This window comes from Triturus cristatus, chromosome 5_1 (assembly GCF_964204655.1).
Source record: "Triturus cristatus chromosome 5_1, aTriCri1.1, whole genome shotgun sequence".
Classification (NCBI taxonomy): Eukaryota; Metazoa; Chordata; class Amphibia; order Caudata; family Salamandridae; genus Triturus; species Triturus cristatus.
The window spans coordinates 192,900,473-192,926,084 of record NC_140587.1 but is presented as its reverse complement, the minus strand read 5'-3'; the positions used below and the strand labels follow the sequence as shown (position 1 = coordinate 192,926,084).

The 25,612-nt window shown below is 45.7% G+C and overlaps 1 protein-coding gene across 1 annotated transcript in view; it reads left to right on the top strand.

Moving 5' to 3' along the window:
* The first annotated feature begins 272 nt into the window (after positions 1 to 272).
* LOC146830628 (ADP-ribose glycohydrolase OARD1-like) overlaps positions 273 to 25,612 on the top strand; it is a 60,173-nt gene continuing 34,833 nt past the window's right edge. The window contains exons 1-2 of the mRNA XM_085604809.1: positions 273 to 409; positions 4,374 to 4,442. Of these exons, the coding sequence (XP_085460935.1) occupies positions 4,407 to 4,442 (36 nt within the window). The 5' untranslated portion in view covers positions 273 to 409; positions 4,374 to 4,406. The remainder of the gene's footprint in view (positions 410 to 4,373; positions 4,443 to 25,612) is intronic.

Below are 25,612 nucleotides of genomic sequence, written 5' to 3'. Positions count from 1 at the left end.
GCTATCTCCCTCCAGAAACTGTAGACTTCAGTGGACTTCAATGGAGAAAATAAAGCCGCGCACCCACTCCCCTATTAAAATGCATCAAGTCTACAGCTCCTAGAATGTACTGATATGCAAGGTCTAGGGATGGAATAAATAATAATAATAGTAACTGGTGCTATGTAACACTACGCTTGCTCTTTATAATTCTACTACGGTCGCAGGACCTTCACTAGCGCTCTCTGATGCCAAGAGCCACCCGGTCTTTACTTCGTATCAAGCGCGTCATCCAACCCCCTACGGCCTCCTCTGCCTCCCTCCGGGTCCTAGGCCACATCAAGTTCGACGGGTGGCTGTGGCTTCAGGCAGGACGGCCCGTCTCCTTGTCTCAGAAGCCTGCGCGTGACCCTGCGGGATACCGTTTGCAGTGAGTGCGACTCCGCTTTGTAGTGAGGAGCTGTGGTATAGGCCGGGCTGGATAAATGTTTTACACAGTTACACTACACCTCATCCGTAGGCTTTACGGCACCTGTGGAAGCGGGTTACGCTGCCTCTTGGCCTCCTCCTCAGCTCGGGGATGGGGTGGGGAGGGGCGGAGTTTCCCTAGTTCGCAGTCATTCTGTGACCAACTGGCATTTACCCACTCGATTGGTATAAGTTTTCTTCGGTGCTTTGCACATATCGAGCCTGTACAGAGCTGCTTACTAACTGGAAGTGTTGCTTGCTAGGACCAGTCTGCCCACACTAGGTTTATTTACAAGCCCCTTGCGCTGCCGGTACGTCACTTTTTCCATGTTAAAAGTGACGTACCGGCAGCGCAAGGGGCTTGTAAATAAGCCCCTAAATGTTCGTAGTTTTCGGCAGAATTGAACATGTAAAACACTTTAACCTGCTTTCAAATGAATCTGTTGTGTAGGGTACTCGTTATCATCGAGGGGAGTTGTGTGGCTTGAAGGAGCTGTTACCACATGCGCCTGTTTGTGGTGAAAGAACTTCGGGGCAGATTTATGAGCCCCTTGCGCCACTTTTGCGTCACTTTTAACATGGGAAAAGTGACGCAAAAGTGGCGCAAGGGGCTCATAAATCTGCCCCGTCTTGCTTGTACTCACTTGTGGGAATTAAGATGAGCATGTCCAACGAACGGTGACTGTAATTGTCCAAACTAACAACCGTTCCAGTTCACCCTGCCCTTAAAACGTGAGCGAAAAATGCACAGCGAATGATCCAACTACATCTCATATGCAGTGGTCGAAGTACATTAAAAAGGTACGGGAACTGTAATGCGGGCAACGGGGGCCGTGGTTAAAAAATATTCTGTAACTTTTTTGGGTCTTTCACCTTCAGGTAACTACATATAAAACCACGCACAGCATAAATGAAAATTAAATGCAAGTTATGTTAATCAGTCGGAAATGCACTATTGTACATTATGAAACCTCTATTAATTTATGCACCACACCAGAGGGCTACATCATTGAATCTTGGTTGCTGCAGTGGAGAATAGTGGCTCGTGTATGTTTAGTACTAAAAGGTCCCAGCCTGAGATAGCTAGCACTATGAACATGTAAGTAATGTCTTAAAATGTACATTCCACACAGTATAAGACAGGCTGCTACAAAATGCACAGAAAGGTTTTAGAATAAAAAAGTGCTTCCAAAATATAGATGTCAGTAATACCCAGACTGTACGTAGTGGATTTTTTTTTTTTTATAACTGTCATTTAATAGCATACACTATACAGCTTCGCTGGTAACTCGCTTACAATAGCTCTCAAAATTAATAAATGTGCTTCATCAGGGAGCTTCAAGTGATTCCATCAATGAAAACCAAAATTGGCTTCCAAGCACCCTTTACATTTGTAGATTGACCAGTTGCACACGTTTACATTTCTTTCAGGAAAGCAGGCACCCTGGCAGCAAGGCTTGCATAGCTGTCTGCTCCTCCTTCGGTTTCACAGCACAGGAGACTCCCTACCTTCAATTAACCGGAAGCCCTTCAACTGTCGGAATTTACTGTCAAAATTAACATCCCGGGATGTTTCTCTTTTCATAAAAAAAGGAGAACTATTTTCCTAAATTAAAAAAAGTATGGGCACGTTGTGCCTCTCAGAACCCCAACACTTCTACTAATGCTCATATATCTTTGACAGTAAATTTCCCATGTTGTGTAAAGACACCCCTCCTATTTCCTTCTATTCTTGGCTAATGGTCTGGTCTAGGGATTGAGTTCAGTGTCTCAGTGCCTGTGCTTGGTTTTATGCTCTGGCTTGACAGCGAAGCTGCCTCCAGACTATTATGTGAGAATCACCAGGTGAGGGGATCTGGCCACATTTTGGGAGCTAGAAATACATGTTTTAATTGGGCATACTTTGTCAGCTTCCACATAAAAGTGCTTTTCCTCCACACAGCTGTGATAATTTTGTTTATTTATACACCTTCCATTATTTTAACCTTCAGGGACATACATGAGATTGTAAAGCTATTAAAGTGCCTGATAATTTATTGAATTTTTCTATGGCTGCAGCACAGATGGGAGAAGGGCAGTCATTGACTGGCATGGATTTTTAGGTCTGGTTTGACAGTTAGTGGCGATCCGTGCAGGTAAGCACGGTGGGGCATGGCGGGGTCAGAACGGGGGTGGGGGATGCAAGTGGCAAACGACCGGATAGAAAATGTAAAATAAATAAAACCACTTACCTTGCGAGCACTAGGTTAGTGGTTTTATTTATTAATTCATTTTACACTCTCTATCCCACTTACCTGCACAGACCGCCACTGTTGACAGCGCAACAGTCACCTGCCCTTTTAACCTATACCAATATTGTTCTGCAGTTGTTTGCTTCCACACACATACAAATCCATCCCCTTGCTACCCATTTGCAATTCTTCACATTACAATATACCTTTCATTTTAAGCCTACCTATTGGCATTGTCAATGCTTATTATTTTGGGTGTTTTGCGACATGGTCACATGATCCCCTCACTCACAGTGGAAACAGAAGGAGTGATTGACACACATTAAACATTGTTTGGTAGTATTTGTGGCTCCATGTTTATTATCCTCAGATTATCACTTACCTGATGTAGATAGCACATGTGAAGGAACCACATTAGCAGTTGAAGAATTCAGGTGCTGTGTCAAGAATGTGAGATTATCTCATTACTGGTATTATTGTGAACAATATTAATAATCTTTTATTCTACATCAGATTGGATTATTTAGGGAGCATTTACTGTGTTATTAAGGGTGCTTGTATTTGCATCAGCAAAGCTATGTGTTTACACTACTGTATAACAGGTTCTAAAGATTCGGATTTGTGCCACCAACAGAGATATATAGATGTCAGTTTTAGATGAATGGGGTTTAGTAGTTCTACAAACGATGGTGCTGTTTTCTGAACTGTGAAGTCTCAGCATATGGATTCCAAAGTTCCGTGGGTACTTGGATGTCTTTCGAAGTTTTGCTTCTCAACTGGATCTGCTGTCCACTTTCTCTTGCTGCCTTTTCAGAATCTCTGGAGTTAAAGTGGCTTAAGTCGAATCAAGCTACACCCTGAAACACTAAAATGTAAAACCTCCAAAGCTGGCAATTGTATTTTCTCTTGGGCCATCTCATCTGTTTGAAACTCCCCTCCAGGCGACATCTGAACTTTACATACAATAAAGAACTCATCTCGTCACATCCACCTATACGCATCTGATGGCCCTCACCTAGTCTTTGAGAACAATATATACCCCAGTCTATTTGCGTTTCTAACCTGCTGTTTTCTTCTCTATGTTCTATTTCTTGGTTACTATATAAAGCCCCCCTAGTGCATTACAGCGACAAAGCACTATATCAAACTGACCAGTACATTTCAATGGGTTGGTGACCTGAATCAGGTTGTAGGAAGGGCAGTGCAATGACACGATACTTATATGTTTTGTAGTAATTATATCTGAGTCCAGAGTAATTATGATGTAATTATTGCTATGTGTCTGTGAGGCAATGGTGTTGTACATTGCTGAGGGTTTTGAAACGTATATGGGGGATTTCCGTGTATATTAAAAGTCGCAAGCAGTTCCCAATTTTGATTTAATTGGCAATGTTTTCATTTGGGATCATTTTGCTTTTGCTTCTCTGCTCTGGCCGAGCAGAGGGTCAGGACTGGTGCGCATAGGCAGATCTGTCATCTAAAATGGCTCAGTGCTTTCATGGATCATCACTAGATAAAGTGAATTTGAAACTTCCTCTTTACTGGCAGAGATGAAGTAAGCTGCACCATGACAGTTCCATGCATATACTTTGGTTCTTCAGCTTGTTAAGTTACTCACTCTTTACATCATAATGGATGTTGGAATTTAAAATCTTCCCCACGTTTTTCATTTTGCTATTTTTGATTTCACTTTAGAGTGAAGAATTGTAATTCAAAAAAGACTTTGAAATGGCATCCAGCCCTTCCAATGCGCCGAAGCAATGGGTATGTAGAAACTTTGTCGTAAACATCAAAACCATCAGAGTGTCATGAATATGCTTATTTTGTAAAATTTGATATTCCCTGAGAATTCAGTGTGGCATGTACGTTTTCCCAGTGGCTGGTGAGTTTGCCCGTCTGTGTAATGAATAAAACGATGAATCTATTAATTTGTGCTTCTTGCAGATCTGTAGTGGGCATGGTACGTGGCAGACCATTTGACTGATCAGACAGATCTGTGCCCCTCCAGTCAAGAGAAATTAAGTGTATATGAAATGTATCCTTCCTTTCAGAAACTCGAGTGTTCACAACGGATGCTCTTGATGATCAACCAGAAACCTGGACCCCTTATATTTCAAAAACGCTTCTGCAGCCATCCCCAAATAGTTGAGATTATCTGACGGGATCGAAGTGGTCAGACAGAGTTCTCGTCCACAGCCGGGGCAGCGTGCTCTTGCACAAGGCTTATGCTGTTCAGCAGAAAAGTGTACTCAAAGCTACAGCCTTTCTTTGACCCTTAAGTGATGCCTTGAAACCAACCGCAGGGAGGATATTGTGCTTACAAACATACCAGTGTCACCTATATCAAAATACCGACCTTTGGCAATGTAATTTAATGACTGCTTTAAGTTTCTTTTCGAAGGCAATAACAGTACAGTATGCTCCTTGTTTCTAGTTCTTGGGTTAGCTCAGTTTTATTTTTTCTTTAAAAAGACAAACCTGATGAATTGAGAAGTTTCTGTTTTGGTTAATGTCGGATTAATTTGGCACATTGGAAAATGAATACAAGTACATATGTAATGCAGCTCATGATCTACTTAATTGTGTTATCTACAGCGTATTTTGTTGAATACATGACAGATCATTGTGGAGGTGGAAGTGCATACTTAGATTCCAGTGACCCATGTTTAAGCACGCACGCCAAAAGTAACGGCTGCAGTGACAGACACTCGCAACATAGGAAGATTGCTCATTCCCCACTAGGCAACTGCGATCTTGGAACTACAATAGTTGGTAGAGAAAACTGCTCAGAGGAATACATAACAGAGACGGCTTAACCATTTCTGAGTGTATACAGTGCTAGGAATACATACCAGAGATGGCTTAACCATTTCTGACTGTATACAGTGCTAGTATCGAAGTTTACCCCAGTCCAGAGTTCCATGCTATTTGATGCACAGGTCCCAGGCCAAATGGTGCATAATAGGCACACTTGATTGTTTGAGTTGGTACTGTGAAAACCATAGACACTTAGACCTGGATAGAGGTGAGTGAGTTCTAAATGGATCAATGAATAGCGAGGAGCAATAATCTAATGATCTAAGGGAAGACTGCTTAGAATAAGAAGGCAAAGGTTCACTTTTGATCAGGAAATGCAGACAGATGTAGATAGGATATAGAGGGCAGACAGAAATCGTCCATTATGTAAGAAATGTTACCTGGTAGATATCTAGAGGCCACATGTATTAAGCACTTTTGTGGTCGGAAACGGCCGATCGTTCACATATGTATGAAACACAAATTGCGATTCGGTAACACGTTACCGAATCGCAATTTGTTTTTGCCATTCGGTATTTGGAAGGGCGTGTTTAGGGCGTCTTTTCCAAATACCGAAGCTGAATGGGATGTATGAATGTTTTGCGACCGAATTATGATCGCCAAACATTCATATTTTGCCCACTCCTTGAAGGAGGTGGTAACCCATGCGCAAATGGGAAGGAGTCCATAGGAGACCCCTTCCTCTTTGATAATGAAAAACACATATTTTTTAAGAGCAGGGAGTGGTCCCACGAAGTTTCATTTTTCTTTTTAAATGCATTCCATTTTCCTTTAAGGAAAACGGGATGCGTATTTGAAAGCAATCACAGATATGGTGGTCTGCTAAACTCAGCAGGCCCCACCATCCCTGTGATGGCGTAGATTCCTAATGGTTCGCAAACTACCTCATTAATATTCATGAGGTAGGTCTATTTGCGACCCATTAGGAATCACTAAAGAAACTCAAGTGTTTCGTAAATTAGGAATAGCGATTACCTAATTGCGATTCAAAGAAAATCGCAATTAGATAATCGCTACTTGAAATAATGATAAATTTAACTCGATGTGTAGAAAAACTGCACAAATTGGAAGTCTTTGAGTGCAGATAAGTTTTGAAAATTGTAAATCCACCAGTTTAATCCAACAAGCTACTGGTTGGCGACAGAAGGTGAAGGGTTGATTTCTGCAAGTTTTCCCACTTGCATTGCGCTTTTATTAGATTCACCTGCTTCAGCACTGAGAATGCACTGGTGTTATTTGAATATTATATTGGACTTCTGGTTTTTTAGGTCTAGCCTAGCGTTGCTGCGCACATGCGCAGCAACGCTCAGCAAGATTTAATGCAGATGAGTACTTTTGCAAAAGGACTTTAAGCCCCGCCCCTCATTCCCATTGGCTGGCGTCACCGTTTATGTTAAACGGTGCACTGCCATTGGAAATCAGGATTCCGGGGTGCCTCCTTTTCGCTTTTTTGTCCGGCCCACCCGGACTGGCTCACCTGCATTACGGCTGTCGTGACGAAGTTTCTTATCGGAAGCTTCGTCACACTGCCTTGCACGCGCCAGTCCGGCTCTTTGATTGGGCCGGACAAAAAAGCAGACAGGGCGCTGCGTGTTTAAAGTGAAAGCGCGATGCAAAAATAAACAGTGGATGTCTGGCGAGCGCTTGTCTTTGCATTCAGCTTTGGCAAAGTCAGCCGCGTGTTTACTTTCGCATCGAGCTTTCACTTAACCCCTTCGCTGCTAGGCCTCCCCCCCCCCCACCCGTCGCTAAGCCTTTTTTTGGCTATTTGGGGTAGTTCGCGCTTGGGCCCCTGTAACTTTTTGACCACATAAGGTATCCACGCCAAATTTGCGTCCTTTATTTCCAACATCATGGGGATTCTAAAGGTACCCAGGGTTTGTGCATGCCCCTGGAGGGGACCCATAATTTAGCCAAAATACAGCTTTTGTTTTTTGGGGGAAAAATGCGAAAAAAGGGCTACAGATGAAAGTGTCTGTTTTTTTTCCCTGCAAACGGTATCAAAAAAGGGGTTGTGGTCCTGAAATCACCATGTTCCCAGCTTTCAGGGACAAGCAGACTTTTGTCAGAAAAACAAAATTGTTTACACAGTTTTGGCATTTTTCTGGGACGTTGCCTATTTTTGCTATTTTTTGTGCTTTCAACCTCCTTCCAGTGAATGGTAGAAATGGGTATGAAAGCAATAATGGATCCAGGAAAGCTATACATTTTGGAAAATTAGACACAATTCTGAATTCAGCAAGGGGTCATTTGTGTAGATCCTTCAAGGTTTCTTTATAGAAACTAACAGTTAAATATAGGAAAAATTGAAAATTTGTTGAAAAAAACTGCCTTTTGTGTCAACGTTTTCACATGTAACTTCTTCTAATTATGACAACTCTTTGAAAGTAATATACCATTACATCCGCTGGACCTTCCTGGTTGTGGGGATATATAGGACTTGTAGGTTCACCAAGAACCCGATGAACCCAGAGCCAAAAACTGAGCAGCAACTTGAAATGGTTTTTTATTATGTACCGGGTATATAGCAATTATTCTGGGAAAATGTATACATGGAAAAATTGGTATGAAAGACACCTATGTATTTCTGAAATGGGAACAAAATATAGAGTTTAGAAACAGTAGATATTTGCACATTTCCGAAATTGGGAATATTCATACTAGCATGAGAATTATCGATCATTTTTCAAAATTACTTCTTTTTTACACATTGTCTTTCATTTGGAAGGCAGAAATGCATCGAAAGTCAATAGGTAATAACAGTTGCTTTACAAATCTGAATTACCCTAAGTCTCCTGATAAAAATGATACCTCAATTGTGTGGGTAGGCTTAGTGCCCACGACAAGAAACGGTGCAAAACACAATTTCACAGTGAAAAATTACCCTGTTTGGCAAAGTACCTAGCTGTAGTTTTTTAATCCTAGCTCTTCCAGCACCTAGGGAAACCTAGCAAACCTATACATTTTTGAAAACTAGACACCCAGGAGAATCCAGGATGGGGTGACTTGACTAGCTCACACCAGGTTCTGTTACCCAGATTCCCTTGCAAACATTTTCCTCATATTTCTGTGGTGGAAAGTTCTGGAATCTGTGTGCATCCACAAATTTCTACCCACCCCGCATTCCCCAAAGTCTTCCGAGAAAAACGGTACCTCACTTGTTTGGGTAGGCCTAGTGCCCGTGACAGGAAATGGCGCAAAACGCAACATGGACACACCACAACTTCACAGTGAACAAGCATTGGCATAGCCAATAGATCTCGCCTTTGGGACCTTATAAGTGTTTAGCCATGCAACAGTTCATGTTGTTGCACCAACGATATTGTGCTGGATAACTAAACACTTATAAGGTCTCAAAGGTGAGACATAGTGGCCATGCCAATGCTTGTTGTAATTGGCTTCTGTTAATTTTGCAGCAAAGAGATTAAAAGCATAATCAGAGCCTCCGGTCCTGACATAGAATTTAAAGCATAATCGACACAGAATTGAAAATTCTTGTTCATGAATGGTTAAAAATGTTTGATTATTTACAATTTACAAGCTAGCGGAGTTTGTTAACCTTAGCATGTCTGTTTATGAATACTTCTTTTTTTTATTGTCATTCAATAACCATTAAAATTACTCAAACGTTTAAAAAAGCAGTGTCAAATAAGCGTTGAGAAAACTGTAGTTTCAAACCCATATTGACAGCTCTTGACAGCTCTTGCAGCCTGCTCTCCGAAATTGCTTCTTACATAAGCAGTTTAACGTCTTACTTTGTCCTATCCCACAAGCCGTTTACTTTGTTTTTGTAATTTGTACACAATCCTCCTGTACTTAGCGGGGAGCCACCGGTCCTATTTACTGCGTTAGGATTTTACCTGCTCTGATGCATATCGCTGAAATAAATCCGCTTTCAGACCCAAAATGTCCTCTTGAAGTTTTCCATCAGTTTAAACAGAACGAGAATTCACCCAATTAAAAATGGCCGACAATCTGAAACAAGGGCTTTCCGCCCGTTAACGATTACGGTGTTATGGAAGAGACTCTGTTGAATGGAGATAGTTCCCAATGCAAGATGGTCGTGACGCCCTCTTATACTATAAAGAAGGTTAGGGGTCAATGAAAGATGGCGGCGCCCATCAGAGGAGCTGCGCAATTTTTGAGTCGTAGGAACCGGAGAGGCACTGCAGCCGGCCTAGAAGAGGCGCAAACAGAGGTTTCCGGGGCATGGGGACTGGCCCAGAAATTGCGAGCGGAGAAGAGAAGTGTGGAAAAGGGACGAAAGATAAAGGGGGCACCAGGAAAAGAGGTGGGGCAGTGCGCAATGGTGTGCTATCTGTCGAGTTTTCAGTTTGCCCATGTGTGTGTCACTTTCATGTTTTCAACGTGTTTTTGTGTATTTTACTGCATATGCGTGACAATAAGTCTAGCACACTTTGCTTGAGCACGCAGAGGAATTAGAACAACAAGAACAGAAAGCACAGGATCAGAGAGAAAAGAGGTGGCAGAGATCACAAGACGGCAAAAGTGAAAGCAGGGGTGTGCGCGCGACGGCAAACACGCGAGCGGCAAAAGGGAAAGTAATTCAGGGTCCATATGGCGCCTTGGGCGCTGAAAGCTGGCGGCTGCGCGTGCTTGTGCGCGTAACAGCAAGCTGGTGGCCGGCTGCTTCTGGGTAGTACTTCCAAAACCCGCTTACTAAATGTCTCGCTTGAGACAGCGCATGCGCTGGCTCAGGCGAGACCTAAAAGTGACCCTTTTTAGGTCTCGGCTAGCTGGCGAGATTTTATGTTTTTGGGTAGCTTTCACTAGCGGGGTTTAAGCCCCGCCCTCTTTTCCATTGGCTGGCGGTGGCCAGCCATTGGAAAAGAGCTTCAAGTGACGTACACTTTTCTCTTTTAGAGCCGTCCCAGTTGGACTGGCTCGTCTGACTTCCTGCTGGCGTAAAAGGTTTCTTATCTTCTTTATGGGGCCAAACACATGGCCCCATAAATACAAGAAACCTTTTAGCAGTCGAGGCCGTCCAAGTGGGACAGCAGAAAAAGGCGACGAAAACGTCATGGCGAGCGCTTATTATTTTCTTACTGTCACGCGCTATGTCTCTGTAATCCGTGATTTATCTGCAGGGAGTCCTTCTATGCCACACACAAGCACCTTCATGGCATTTTGTGCCACAGCAGTCGTTCCTAAACATCTTTAGCTTCCTCGCGTGGAGACAGTACAAGCAATTTCCGGGCGTGTAAGATCCGCAGAGCCGTGTTTTTTGTCTCGCAGTTTTATATTGCTCGAATTCAACCTGGAGGTATCGGGCGCTTTACAGGAGCACCAGCTGATCCAGACGGGCACATCCATGTTTTGTTAGGCGCGGGGAGATGAAGTGATTTGCCCAGAATCACAAGAGGTTGAGCCGCAGAGACTCGAACCTGGTTACCCAGCTTCGAGGTCATATGCTCTAACCGTTAGGCCACATCTTAATGAGTCCAGCCTGCAGGGACAGCGGCCCATGTTCTTACACTCCAGAGTGTGTCACTCTTAAGTTTATCAGTCCTGTGTGTCTCTCCTGAGGTTATCACTCCTGGATGTATCACTACTTGGTGTCATTACTGAGGGTGTCACTCCTGAGTGTTTCACTGGGGCGTGGGGGAGAGCAAACAACCCCGTACTGGTCACCATGTTCTATTTGTATGCCGATGCTTGTTTAAACCCGAGAGGCACACTTCGCACGTACTGTAATGTACAAACTATGCACAATCTGTCATGCTCAGTCTTCTGAAAGAAAGGCAGCTACCGTTGAATAAATAAACATTGATTGTGTCTCCCAGCTGTTTCACATGCAGACCCCACAGAGGGCAGTGCTTCAATGCGCACCCTCCGAGCTTTGTAACACTCACTTGCAGCCTCCGATTCTGTACACCTCCAGAGCCACACACCTATTCCTATGTGTACCTCTCCTGTGTCCCTGGCCACACGCTTTCTCAGCGTACTGAAACTACCCTGCATGTCTAGCTCCTCTTTACTCCTCTTGGCGCTATGTCGTATGCTACAGGTGCAGTGCTGTGAGGTGAACACAGCTGTGAGGAAATGAGGCGCCCTCCCTTGATCGGTAGCAATCAGAGTATGTCAGGCATGTGAGGAGGGGCACCGACCACCAAAAAATACAATAATTCTGTTTTAAATGCAAGCCTTCAGCTGTTCCACAACTACAACGTGTCAACAGCATCGGTAGTTATAGGCGCAGTGTTGACACATTCTGTAGTGTGCACACCACACACACACTTGACACGTACTGTACTGTACACACCACACACTTGACACGTACTGTAATGTACAAACTATACACAATCCGTCACCATCAGTCTTTTGAATGAAAGGCAGCTACCGTTGAATAAATAAACACGGATCGTGTCTCCGAAGTCCGCGCTCGGCATTACTCACAGTGAGGACTCTAGAATCTTCCTTTCAGAAACTGTTGCTAAGCTCGAAACTGCATTAAAGGTTTGCAAGATTTGGCTCCCTCTAACCCACGGCTCTAACCTTCATTAGGTACGCCTTCTGTGTTGTGTACCGTTCCCATTGTACCCTTCACACTTTGTAGCACACAGTGTAGACAAGGGTATTCATAGACCAGTGTAGACACTTTCTAAACAAAAGGAGTCATATGTGGTTCGGCGAAGTGGCAAACCCTCTGCAAGGGTTAACTGGTCAGCTTTCAGTTGACGATTGCTGCATTCAGGTGTTAAATTGGTACTAATACGGTGTGGCTTTGCTCATACACTATTAGTAGTTGTTAAACTGTCAAAAAAATGAAATATTACTGCTACATATTGTGCCACATTATGTTACATATTCGACTTTCCTTGCTGCATAATTATGTCAACCCTATTCTTCACTGCCACTTAATTCTAGTGGCCATGCTATAGTGTTTTATAGTGTTTAATTAGCTGATTTAAGAAATACCTCATGGGCAGATATTTCTATTGTTCTGGTGTCAATCTGGCACTGACCAGATGTGGCAACAACACCTTGTCACAGCCTGGAGTGCTGGTCCATTGGCAGAACCCCCAATCTGAAGCGAGAATAAACAGTATACATGGGTTGCGGGTCATTATATCCGAATACGTTTTTCTGGCTATAGATTTTGTTTCCAACTATCGCTATCATGTACTGCTAGTAATTGCGGCCTCCGTGGTGGTTCTTTCTGGCTTATCTGTACGTCATAGACATTTTCACCATTCAGAAATAAATAAATCTAAAGGGAAAGTTGAAAGAAATAAAGGGCGACAGCAGCTCAAGTATTTAGGATTAACAAGTCAGGATTCATGGTGTTACAGTTCGCATGAAGCGCACAACAGGAAGCAGCTACGGATAGGTCACATTAAAGTACTTAGTGTCATGTGACACAGAGCGCCACTGTTGGACTTGGCCCTTTTTGCAGGGTCATCCCTGAACTTTTTTTTGCCTATCTCCTATATTTTTTCTGACCTGTTGTTGGCTGTTTTATGACTCTGGGCACTTTACCACTGCTGATTAGTGCTAAAGTGCATATGCTCTCCCCTATGTAAATTAATGTATGATTTGTGATTCCATGATTGGTTGGTTTGGTTTACCTGTCAGACCCTAGTACAGTGCACCAGGAGTGCCCAGGGCTTGTAATCCAAATACTGCTGGTGGGCTTGCAGCACTGGTTGTGCCACCCACAGAAGCAGCCTGTAAACATGTGTCTAAGGTCTGCCATTGCAGAGCCTGCATGCAGTCTGGTACTGTCATGCTGACTGGGCAAGTGCACCCATTTGCCAGTCCCTAAACCTTCCCTTTTCTTCATATCAGATACCCCTATGGTAGGCCCAAGGGCAGGGTGCATTGTAAGGATAAGGTAGGACATGCCCTTGTGTGTGTGGCATGTTCTAATGGTGAATTACAGCCATTTTTGTTTCTCACTATTGCAAGGCTACATGTTCTCCATAGGCCAGAATGGGCAGTTTGGTTATTACATTTTATAATCTTAACTGACTCAGGGAACATGGTAGAAATTCGAATGTAGTATGCCTGAACTCAGGATGATAACATACATCTTTTAGTAAAGTTGGTTTTATCATTCTGTGTTTGAAAATGCCACTTTTAGAAAGTAGGCATTTTCTTGTCTAACCATTCAAACCTGCCTCTGCTAGGCTGTGTGTATTCCTTTGTCTGGAGTTTGAGTGACAGGGCTGGGGAATTCCAGGAGACAGGGTGAGGTGCCCCAGTGGTGAATAAAGAGATCTGCATCTAGATGGGTGGGAAGAGTTGCACCTGGGACCTGAATAGGGCTATGCCTGCCTTCCACAATGCTGGCTCCACTCCCTGGGGAGCGGCTGATGTCTCTGCCCTGCACAGTGAATGAAGAGAAGGAATCCTGTCAACAAAGTGCTCCAGTGCTGTACTTGCCTTCCACAATGCTGGCTCCACCTCCTGTGGGGCGTCTAATGTTTCTGCCCTGCACTGTGAAAGGAAAGGAGAAGTCTGGTAAACAGAGTGCTACCCCCCCCCCCCCCCCCCCCCCCGACATCCCCCCAGGGCGGCAGAAAGTCGACTGGGCACGGAGTTGTTTTTAGCAATATGCCTACCTGTGGATTTTGGGCCCTAGCGCAGCCGGCAGATAGGGAAACCTAGCTAACATGTACATTTTTTAAAACTAGACACCCAGGGGAATCCAGGATGGGGTTACTTGGTTGGCTCTCACCAGGTTCTGTTACCCAGAATCCCTTGCAAACCTAAAACTTTGTCCAAAAAAACACATTTTCCTCACATTTCTGTGGTGGAAAGTTCTGGAATCTGCGTGGGTCCACAAAATTCCACACACCCCGCATTCCCCAAAGTCTTCCGAGAAAAACGGTACCTCACTTGTGTGGGTAGGCCTAGTGCCCATGACAGGCAAGGGCCCAAAACCTATTGAGGTGAAATCAAAATTTCGCTCAAATTTCTGGAATCTACGTGGATCCACAAATTTACACTCACCCCGCCTTACGCAAAGTCTTCAGAGGAAAAATGATACCTCACTTGCATGGGTGGGTCAAGTACCCGTAACAGGCAAGGGCCCAAACCCTATTGAGGCAACATCAAAATGACCCATCACAAAACAACCTGGTTTTGCGTGGGGGGGGGGGGGGGGAGGGGTCACCTGGGTTTTTGTCCCCGGGCTCGGCGGCCATCTTGGAAAACTACCAAACCCAAACATTTCTGAAAACTAGACACCCGGGGGAGTCCAGCGAAGTATGGCTTGCGTGGGTTCCCCAACGTTTTCCTACCCAGAATCCCCTGCAAACCTCAAATTTAACTAAAAAATAATCACTTTTTCCATACATTTTTGCGTAGGATCACCGTGCTGGCACAAATGTCCTACTACACAGCGTTCCCCTAGTAAAATGATACCTCACTTGTGTGGGTGGGCGAAAGGCCTGTGGCTAGGAAGAGCCCAAAACATAGGGATTTAGAGTATAGCACAGAGAATTCAAAGCGCTACTTTTTAAAAAAATACATTTTTAGCCAGTTCTGCTTTGGACACCCACACAAGTGAGGTATCATTTTACTCGGGAGAACAAGGGGAACGCTGGGTGGTAGGACATTTTTGCCAGCACGGTGATTCCATGCAAAAATATGTGGAAAATGTGGTTTTTTTCAGCTAAATTTGAGGTTTGAAGGGGATTCTGGGTAGGGAAACAGTGGGGGATCCACGCAAGCCATACCTCATTGGACTCCCCAGGGTGTCTAGTTTTCAGAAACGTGTGGATTTGGTTGGTTTCCCTAGATGGCGGCGAGCCAGGGGCCAAAAAACCAGGTGCCCCCCCAAAACCAGGTAGTTTTATTATAGGTAATTTTTTAAGTCTCCACAATACGATTTGGGCCATATCCTGTTTCAGCCACTTTGCCTACCCACACAAGTGAGGTACCATTTTTATCAGGAGACCGGGGGGGGTGCTTGGTGGAAGGAAATTTGTGGATCCACGGAGATTCCAGAACTTTCCCACACAGATATTAGAGAAAAAAAAAGAGTTTTTCAGCTAAATTTGTGGTTTGCAGGGGATTTTGGGTAGGCAAATGTTGGGAGACCCACGCAAGCCATACCTCGCTGGATGTCGGGTGTCTACTTTTCAGAAATGTGCGGGTTTGGAAGTTTCCCATGATGGCCGCCGAGCCCAGGGCCAAAAACCCGAGTGAACCCCCCCCCCCCCCCCCCCCTTGCAAATCCAGGTTGTTTTGTGATAGGTAATTTTGATGTCTCCTCAATAAGTTTTGAGCCCTTGCCTGTCGCGGGTAGTTGACCCACCCACGTGAGTAAGGTACCATTTTTATTGGGAGACCTGGGCGAACACTGGGTGGTAGAAAATTTGTGGATCCACGTAGATTCCAGAACTTTCCAACACAGAAATTTCAGAAAAAAGCTAAATTTGAGGTTTGCAGGGGATTGTGGGTAGGAAAACGTTAGGGGACCCACGCAAGCCATACCTTGCTGGACTCCCCCGGGGTTCTAGTTTCCAGTAATGTATGGGTTTGGTAGGTTTCCCTAGATGGTCGCTGAGCCCTGGGCCAAAAACTCATGGGACCCCCCCTTGCAAAACCAGGTTGGTTTGTGATAGGTAATTTTGAAGTCGCCTCAATAGGTTTTGGGCCTTTGCCTGTCGCGGGTCCTTGACCCACCCATGCAAGTGAGGTACCGTTTTTCTCAGAAGACTTTGGGGAAGGTGGGGTGAGTGGAAATTAGTGGATCCACGCAGATTCCAGAACTTTTCACCACAGAAATGTGAGGAAAATTTGTTTTTTGTGTGACTTTTTTTAGGTTTGCAAGGGATTCTGGGTAACAGAACCTGGTGAGAGACAGTCAATTCACCCCATTCTGTATTCCCCTGGGTGTCTAGTTTTCAAAAATGTATAGGTTTGCTAGGTTTCCCTAGGTGCCGGCAGAGCTAGGGTTCAAAGACTACAGCTAGGCACTTTGACAAAAAAGGGTCATTTTTCACAGTGAAATTGTGGCGTGTCCATGTTGCGTTTTGCGCCATTTCCTGTCGCGGGCACTAGGCATACCCACACAAGTGAGGTACCGTTTTTCTCGGAAGACTTTGGGGAACGCGGGGTGGGTGGAAATTTGTGGATCGAAGCAGATTCCAGAACTTTCCACCACAGAAATGTGAGGAAAATGTGGTTTTTTTGGACAATTTTTTAGGTTTGCAAGGGAATATGGGTAACAGAACCTTGTGAGAGGCAGTCAAGTCACCCCATCCTGTATTCGCCTGGGTGTCTAGTTTTCAAAAATGTATAGGTTTGCTAGGTTTTTCCTAGGTGCCGGTAGAGCTAGGGTTAAAAAACTACAGCTAGGCACTTTGTCAAACAGGCATTGGCATAGCCAATAGGTCTCGCCTTCGGGACCTTATAAGTGTTTAGCCATGCAACGGTTGATGTTGTAGAACTAAGGATATTGTGCTGCATAACTAAATATTTATAAGGGCCCAAAGGAGAGACCTATTGGCTATGTTTTTCAATAGTGAAGGCAGTAATCCTTGTTATTGGCAGGGTGAATGTGCACACTGAACAGCATTTGCTGCTGCTTTTCGGCCATTCCAGACCTGGTTGCATCTTTTTTTTATTATGGTGGGGAGAAGGGTTTACATTACTTATCAGATGACATTTGTGTCAGAGGGTGGCTGTTAGACCTGGGGGTCTCTAGTTGGCACAGGTATGCACTTGTGACAAATTGGGACACTCGCCTCTAGTCAGGGTAAGGGGGTACACTCCTAAAATAACCCCTGCTCACCCCCTTGGTAGCTTGGCACGAGCAGACAGGCTTATCTCAGAGGCAGTGTGTAAAGCATTTGTGAACACATACAGTAATCAAGTGACAACACTACAACTGGACACCACACAGGTTTTATATCAACAATAAGTATTCTTTTATATAGATTTACCACAAGACCATTAAACGACAAAAACACACAATACTGTTACTTTTAAATGGTAGGATTTTGCTTAGTTCTCTTAAGTTCTTAAATGCGACACTTTAAGTCAATGTACCTTTTAGATACGACAAGCAGGGCAACGAAAGTGTTGCAACGATGTTGATGCGATGAAGTTTTTGGTGCAAAAAAATAAAGACGTGAAGATCTTCCAGATGCGTTACGCTTCTCCGATGTTGCGAGAAGACTCGACGCGTCAGCTGCAGCGGCGACACCCCTTTACGCGATGCGACAACAGCAGCTCCGATGGCGGCACGCTTCTCCGTGGATGCGAGGCGCTTTTCTTGATGCGGTGCAATGCGACAACTACGATGGCTGTGATGGCGACATGCTTCTTCCTCGATGCGAGACTCTGCTCTTGATGCGGTGGAATTCGTCAGCTACGATGGCTGCGATGGCGACACACTTCTTCGGCGTTGCGAGACACTTCCTGGATGATGCGAAACGCTTCCGCTCGATGCGATGCTGCAGCAGCGACACACTGTACGCGATGCGACGACAACAGCTCCGACGGCGGCACGCTTCTCCTTCTTGAGTCGCGCTTCCAGCTGCTTGCGACACGCAGTCCCTCAGAAGGCCCAACAACAGCAGCAGGCACTTCCAAAGAACTCTGGGGAGCTGGGGGGGGGTGAAGTCTTGTTCCTGAGACTTCAGCAGGAGGCAAGCTCTATTCCAAGCCCTTGGAGATCCTTCACAAGTTGAGCAAAAGTACACAAAGTTCCTTTCTCCTCTCTTTGGCAGTAAGGCAACCACTGCAGGCCAATCCCCCAGTTTCAGGGACAGTTTCCTCCTCAGCTTCTTCTGGTTCCTCCCTCAGCAGAGGTTCTTCTTGTTAAAACTCGAGGTTGCAATAGCCATGAACGGAACTTCGTGTTGGCTGATTCAGTTATTGCACCAGAAACCATAATTGTAAAGTACACTTTTACACTGACCTCTTTGAATATGTACAAATGCAGTCATATATGAATGAAAGCAATGAGTTGATCAAGTTGGAAGTCCTCTGTGGTAAAATGTGACGTAATAACTAGGCAGCAATATTTTCCTTAGTGAGTTTGCGCTACCGTATAGTGAATTAATACATTAAAAAGCACGAGATACTAAGAGTACTTGCATGTACCTTGATGATTAAAGTCCTTTTGCACTCTTTATTATAAAGGAAAAAGTAAGGTACTACACATAATTCAATGTGATGTCTGCCATATAAATATCCATTATTAGATACTGGGCTAATAATATTAGGCAGCAGTGGTGGTATAATTTTCTTTCCACGGGAAATGGAAATTCATGACAAAGAAAGACCATTTATGAAGAATACACACTTGTATGGAACCTTCCATGGCTCATAAGCTTATTTTGACATTTGAACACCAGTGAATACATAATAGGGGTCAATCCTATCGTACATGCCAGGGTTTCCTAATTATGAAAGTTGTACGTGTTCAGCAGACCCTATTCAAAATGTTATTCTTGAACAAATAATGATTTTGGTTTGTGAATAAACACAGGACTTACCTTTTAGTCACAATGTTCATACCTTCACAGTATACAGTAATGTGTCAACCGTATACACTGCTGCACTCGGCAGAAAAATGTCTTGGTCACATTTTTCTCCTGATCTCTTTTTTCCCTCCTTTCACATTTTCTGCTTTTCTGTCACTCTTTCACATGCTGCAGTTTTCTGCTTTTCTGTTACCTTCTTGCGCTTTCTGCATTTTTCCACTTCCTCTTAACACTTTTGTGCCTTTTCCTCACCGTGTCCCCGCTGCTGCTCTTCACCCACGGCACCACTGGTTCCCACCTCCTAGCTGTCCAGCACTCCCCTCACGCTTCCTAACGGTGGCCCCTATCCAGCCAAGCCGCTGGCGTGCCAAAGGCCCCTGGACCATGCCCAGCACCACAGACCCTGGTCCTCAGACCGTCCACCGCTACGACGCCAACATCCTCCAAGCCCTCAACACCGGATGCCTGCCACAGGGCATCGCCAAATGATACCCAGGGCCCTTTTTCCTGCAGAAACTACAGCTGCACCTCCTTCTGCCACCACACCCCAGCTTCACCCATAACACGACCGACAATACCTGACCCAACCGCCTCAGCTGTATTCTGCTCAACACACACTCCCTCCACAAACACGCCCCGGGACCTACTCGACTCCATCTATCCCGACATCGCCTTCCTCACAGAAACTCTGATGAACTCCACCTACGCCAACGACATAGCTACAGCCATAGCGGACAGCTACAAGAACATTCACAAGGGCCGCATCAACAAACCAGGTGGAGGCATCGCCATCATACACAAAAGCACCCTATGCCTCACCACCCACTCAGACGACCACTCGATCAACATAAAGCACCTCCACTTCCAGGTCTACACCACCCTCCATGGCACCCTCATCTACAGTCCCCCGGACCCTGTCCACCCTTCAGTGACTAAATCATCGACTTCATCGTACCCCATGCTCTCGCCTCCATAGACTACATCCTCTTCTGGGACCTCAACTTTCACCTGGACAACCCAAACGTCAAGAACACCGCGTCCCTGCTGTAAAACCTCACCACTGTTGAACTAAAACAAGGGGTCACCTACCTAGCCCACTCAGCAGGACACATGCTTGACCCCATCTTCTCCACCAGCGACAATATCCCCGTCAGCCACACCTCTGAGCTCCTTTGGACCGACCACCGCTGCATCCACTTTTCCTTCACCAAACATACCCTACACCAAAACACCCACTGCTACTCTCACAGAAGTTGGAACAAGGTCACAGAAGAACAGCTCACCACCCCCTCAGCAAAACCCCACCACCGACATCCGGATGCGCTAATACCTCAGCACACAACCTTCATCGATGGATCCCCAACTGAGCTGACACACTGGCTCCCCTCAAGAAAGTCCCAAGCAAGCGACACTCCAAAAAAGCGAGCTGGTACTCTTCCCGCCCTTCATGAGTCCAGACACACCTGTTGACAGCTCGAGAAGAGATGGAGGAGCAGCAGGAACCTGGAAGACCGCTCAAGCTATAAAACCGCTGTCGCAGCACACGACTACCTCATTAGAACAACAAAGAAAGCAGCCCTCCAAGAAAGGATCAACACCAACGCTCTCAATAGCAAAGAACCTTTCACCTTGGTCAAGGAATTCACCAAACCCAGAACAGTCGGCAAACATCCCTCCCTCCCAAGATCTCTGCAGCAACCTTGGCACCTTTTTCCACCGCAACATTAAGGAGTAACACGACAGCTTCAACAGCCTCGATACCCAAGCACCTCTCGCCCAACACGCAAACCACCGGACCCCAGCAGACCCTGCTCAGCTGGATTACCTTCACTGCTGACGACACCCTCAAGATCATGAAGAGCATCCACTCCAGAGCACCCTTGAACCATGCCCTCACCACTTCTTCAACAGAGCCGGCACATCCATTGCCCCCAAACTGCCACACCATCAACTGCTCTATCACATCCGCCACCTTCCCGGAACACTGGAAACACGCAGAGATCAACCTCTTGCTGAAGAAACCCTCTACGGACCTCATGAACTTCAGACCCATCTCTCTGCTCCCCTTCCCAGCCAAGGTCATCGAAAAGGCATCAACGCCCAACTTTCCGAGTTCATAGAAGCGAACCACATCCTGGACCTCTTTGAATCTGGCTTCCGAAGCACTGAAACCACCCTTCTCGCTGCCACAGACGACAGCCACATCCTCAATTGGTGCGAAACTGCAGCCCTCATCCTCCTGCACCTCTTGGCCGCCATCGACACAGTCTGCCACCATACCCTATGCACAAGACTCTACAACGCCGACAAAGCCCTGAAATGGATCCGTTCCACTCTGAACCCACAGAGATCAGCTGCGGTGTGCCCCAGGGCTCCTCCCTGAGCCCCACTCTCTTCAACATCTACATGGCCCGCTCGCAGCCATCGTCTGGAACCACAGACTCAACATCGTCTCCTACGCTGCCGACACCCAGTTGATCCTTTCCCTCACCAACGAACCCACAGTCGCCAAGAACAACTTCCACAACTGGTTCAAGGCTGTCCTTACCTGGATGAAGGACAACTGCCTCAAGCTCAACTCGGAGAAGACCAAAATCCCCATCCTGGGCTCCACCCCCTCCACCCGCAGAGCTTGGAATCCCTCCCCCTCCCCCCCCCACACTCCCACAGACCACGCACAAAACCTTGGAATCATCCTGGACTCCTTGCTCACCATGAACAGCCACATCAATGCAGTCTCATCATCCTGCATCTACACGCTACACCTGCTCCGAAAGATCTTCAAGTGGATCCCCACCGAGTCCAGAAAGATGGTCATCCACGCACTCATCAGCAGCAGACTTGACTACGGCAGTGCACTCTACGCATGCATTACCCAGAAACTCCTCAAGAAACTGCAGAACATTCAGAAAGCCTAGGCCAGACTCATCCTCCATATCCCCCGCTGCAGCCACATCACCAGCCCCCTGAAAGACCTCCACTCTGGCTCCCAGTCAACAAAAGAATCACCTTCAAGCTCCTCACACACGCCTACACAGCCCTCCCCGACACGAGACCTGCGTACCTCTTCCACCACCTCTCATTCCACGCACCCACCAGAGACCTCTGCTCCGCCCTTCTGACCTTGGCCACAGTCCCGCGTATCCACAAGACCACCGCTGGAGGAAGATCCTTCTCCTACCTTGCAGCAAACACCTGGAACACCCTACCTCTACACCTCAGGCAATCACTGTCACTGCCTCAATTCAGGAAGGACCACAGCACCTAGCTCTTCGACCGAACTGCAGTGCCTTCTGTTCTGCGATTCTGCAGCCCTCCCATAACTCCCCTGTGCCTTGAGACCCTTACGGGTGAGTAGTCCCGCATTACAAGTCACCTGATTGATTGAGTATATTTGGGTACTTAACCAGTAGTTAACTAACCACCTTAAGCTAAGGTGGCCAGATTTTGTAAACCGTGGAATTTTGCAAAAATAGAAGGACTACAATTCTACATCAACCGAGGCGCACAAAATGACTCAAATGACAGCATTCATCAACATAGAAACACAGAAAATTAGGCACTAAGGAAATACATCAAATGTAACTTTTAACCCAGTATCATGTGTGTTAATTAACTTGTTTTCTGATAAGAGCTGTTAAGTAGTCCTGCCTTAGAACCAAGAAAATGGGGCTCCCTCCAGCTTGGCCCTGTCTGAAAACCGGGACATGGAATTTGCTGAAATCTGTTGAGACAGCTGGTGAAAAAACTGGGACAGTTTTGGCAATCCGGAACACATGGTCACCCTACCTTACGTTTAACTCGTACAAAAAAGACATCTTAACACGCAGAGGCTGGAAGAACTACCTGCCACTTCAGTCTGTCCCTAGGAAAGTGGGCCACCAACGACATCATAATCATCAGAAGCCAGAAAGCTGGGAGCACTCATGAACTACAGCTTCTGGATGGCTTCTAAGTAAATTATGTCTTAAGAGCTAAGAGCGACCACCTCCCTTGTTATGTCACGTTTCAGCAATGCAAACGGACCTTACTTTGAGGAGTCTCACTCTCATTGCTAAGGTGATTTAAAAAACTCCAGACAGCCGCAGCAAGATAGCTGCTCCGTTCTCTCCTTCTTTCTGCGCCCCTCTTTCCCCTCCCTCTGCATCAATCTTCTCCAGTCTCTCTCTCACCTCCGTGAACGCTCCTCCATCTTGTTCTCTTCCGCCCCTTCCTTTCTCTCTTCCTCACCCTCCTCTTTCTCACTTCTCACTGTACCCTCTCTCCTCCTCCACATGCCCTCTCCTAGCTCACCATCCTTTTCTCTCCTTTCTTATTCCTCCTTGCCCTCGTGCCTTTTTAGGTCTCGGTCTGGTGAAAGCAGCGCATGCGCTGCTCTGCCAGCAGAGGCCTTTTGGAATCGATACGATTCCAGCGTGCACGCGGGGAGACAAACGAGACAAAAGATGTGCGCGCGGGGATTGGATGCTTTACTGGCGGAGTGATACTCTGGGGACTATTTTTCACCGCCAGTAAAGGCAGTCCCCGCGTGCACATCTTCTGTCCGCCCTGTAAAGAGCCGTTCGCGTCCCATGACGGGCCGCGCTTTTTTAAACTACGACCTGCTTCCTACATTTACTCTTGTCTGGAAACACTGACAAATATCGGAACACATCGTTTTGGCTATAGTGATTTGCCCAAGGTCACACAGTTTAAGCGGCTCTAGGTCTTCTGTGACATAGCTGATGGCAGCGTCGCAGGCCGTGTTTCCTGGCATGGCTGTCCTGTATGGGATCATTCCAGTTTTTTATTATAAATCTTTCCTTGTACAGCTTGTGCATGTTACAGGATTGTTAAAAAATAAAAAAGCGAAGGACGATAAATCCACATCAGATGGTCCCAGCTGTGTTCATGTCCAAAGCAGCGCCGCGTGAACTCTCCACTTAGAAAGTGTTGGTGTTCACGTGGCGAAGCACTGCGAAGCCATCCTGTGGTAGCACTTTAGAAAACAGACTGTCACTTTAACGGCGCCTGTGCCTTTTCTCGGCGTGTGCTGTTGTTTGCCTACCTTTGAGTGTGGTGAAAGGTCCGATGTGTGAGTGTTTTTTAGCGGCTGCACTGCATTCTTTCATCACACCTTCAACGCTTTAACCCCACCCCCTGCTGCCGGGTGCGCCTAGAAGCCCTGGGGGCGCCTCGCCCTCTCCCCTGACATTGCTCACATTGTGGGTACTGCCAGTAGCTACCCCTCACTGCTGTGCTGCGGGGTCATTGCTGCTGGGAAGCGCACCAGGCGGCTCCCTCTGACAGCAAACAAACACTGGAAAAACCAGCGGACGTGTTTTGTAAGTCCAACTATTTGGCTTTGCCAATGCTTGTTTTCAATAGGATTCGCTTTTCACCATCCGCAGCATTATGTCGCCAGGAAGATACTTTGAGGGCGAAATTCCATGATGACGAAATTTTCCTGGAAAAAAATGTAGCTAATAGGAATTATATTCTTAGTTATCAGTAAAGGAGACATAAACCATTAAAATAAAGACATGCCTCCAATTAAAAACCCAAGGGATATTAATAGAGCAGGCTGATGGCATTATTCCGAGAGTTGGACCCAATTATGTGACAGGGTTAACTAAATTATGGGGCAAAAAAGGGAAATAATGCAGCACGTTTAGAAACGTTATTACTTCACTATTTTGTATTTTTGTACATGTATTAACACTGTATGGACGAAGGCGTCACCTCACTAATATCGGTGTAACATCTAAATGCAGAAATGAACTGAAAGGGGAACTTGTCTCCATGTGACTAAGGCCTATCACTGCGCGGCAACACATGGTCGGTTTTAGTAATTTATGAGCTGTTAGGGCTAGAAACAGCTTTTTTTATTAATGTATGCAATTCTGCAGAAGGTGGTGGATTGTTTGGCACGGGTGGCAAATCCATATTTAAGCAGATAGCGGTGCATTTGCAGAATCACATAATTCCAGTGACCCTGCTAAGAGGAGCTATAGGGGAAGGATTTGGTTGGTTCTTTTAAGGTTCATAGTTAAGATTGGGTTTTAAGATGGATTTAGGGTTAGGATCAGAGTTGGGGATGATGAGGTAGATTTGAGGTTAGGATCAGGGTTGGTGATGTAGATTTATGTTTTATATAGGGGTTAGTGAGGTAGATTTGGGTTAGTCAGGGCTATGGTTTCTGAAGAAAATGTAGGGTTAGGATTGGGTTTGGTGAAGTAGATTATGGTTTAGGGTTGGTGAGGTAGTTTTATGGTTAGGGTCGGTGAGTGAGTTTTATGTTTGGGATCAGGATTAGATTTGCTAAGGTAGATTTAGGGTTGGGATCAGGGTTAGGGTTGGTGAGGTAGATTAGGGTTAAGATCAGGGTTGCGAAGGTAGATTTTGGTTTGGGATCAGGGTTAGGGTTGGTGAGGTAGATTAGGGTTAAGATCAGGGTTAGGGTTGCTGAGGTAGATTTAGGGCTACGGCTGGTGAGGTATATTTAGGGTTAGAATCATGACTAGGGGCTGCTGTGCTAGATTTAGGGTTAGGATAAGGGCTAAGGCTACATGGGTTGATTCAAGATGAGGGTTGCTTAGGTAGATTTAGGGTTAGAGCCAGGGTTGTGGTTGCTGAGGTAGATTTAGTTTTGTTGTTGTAATTGTTGTTATA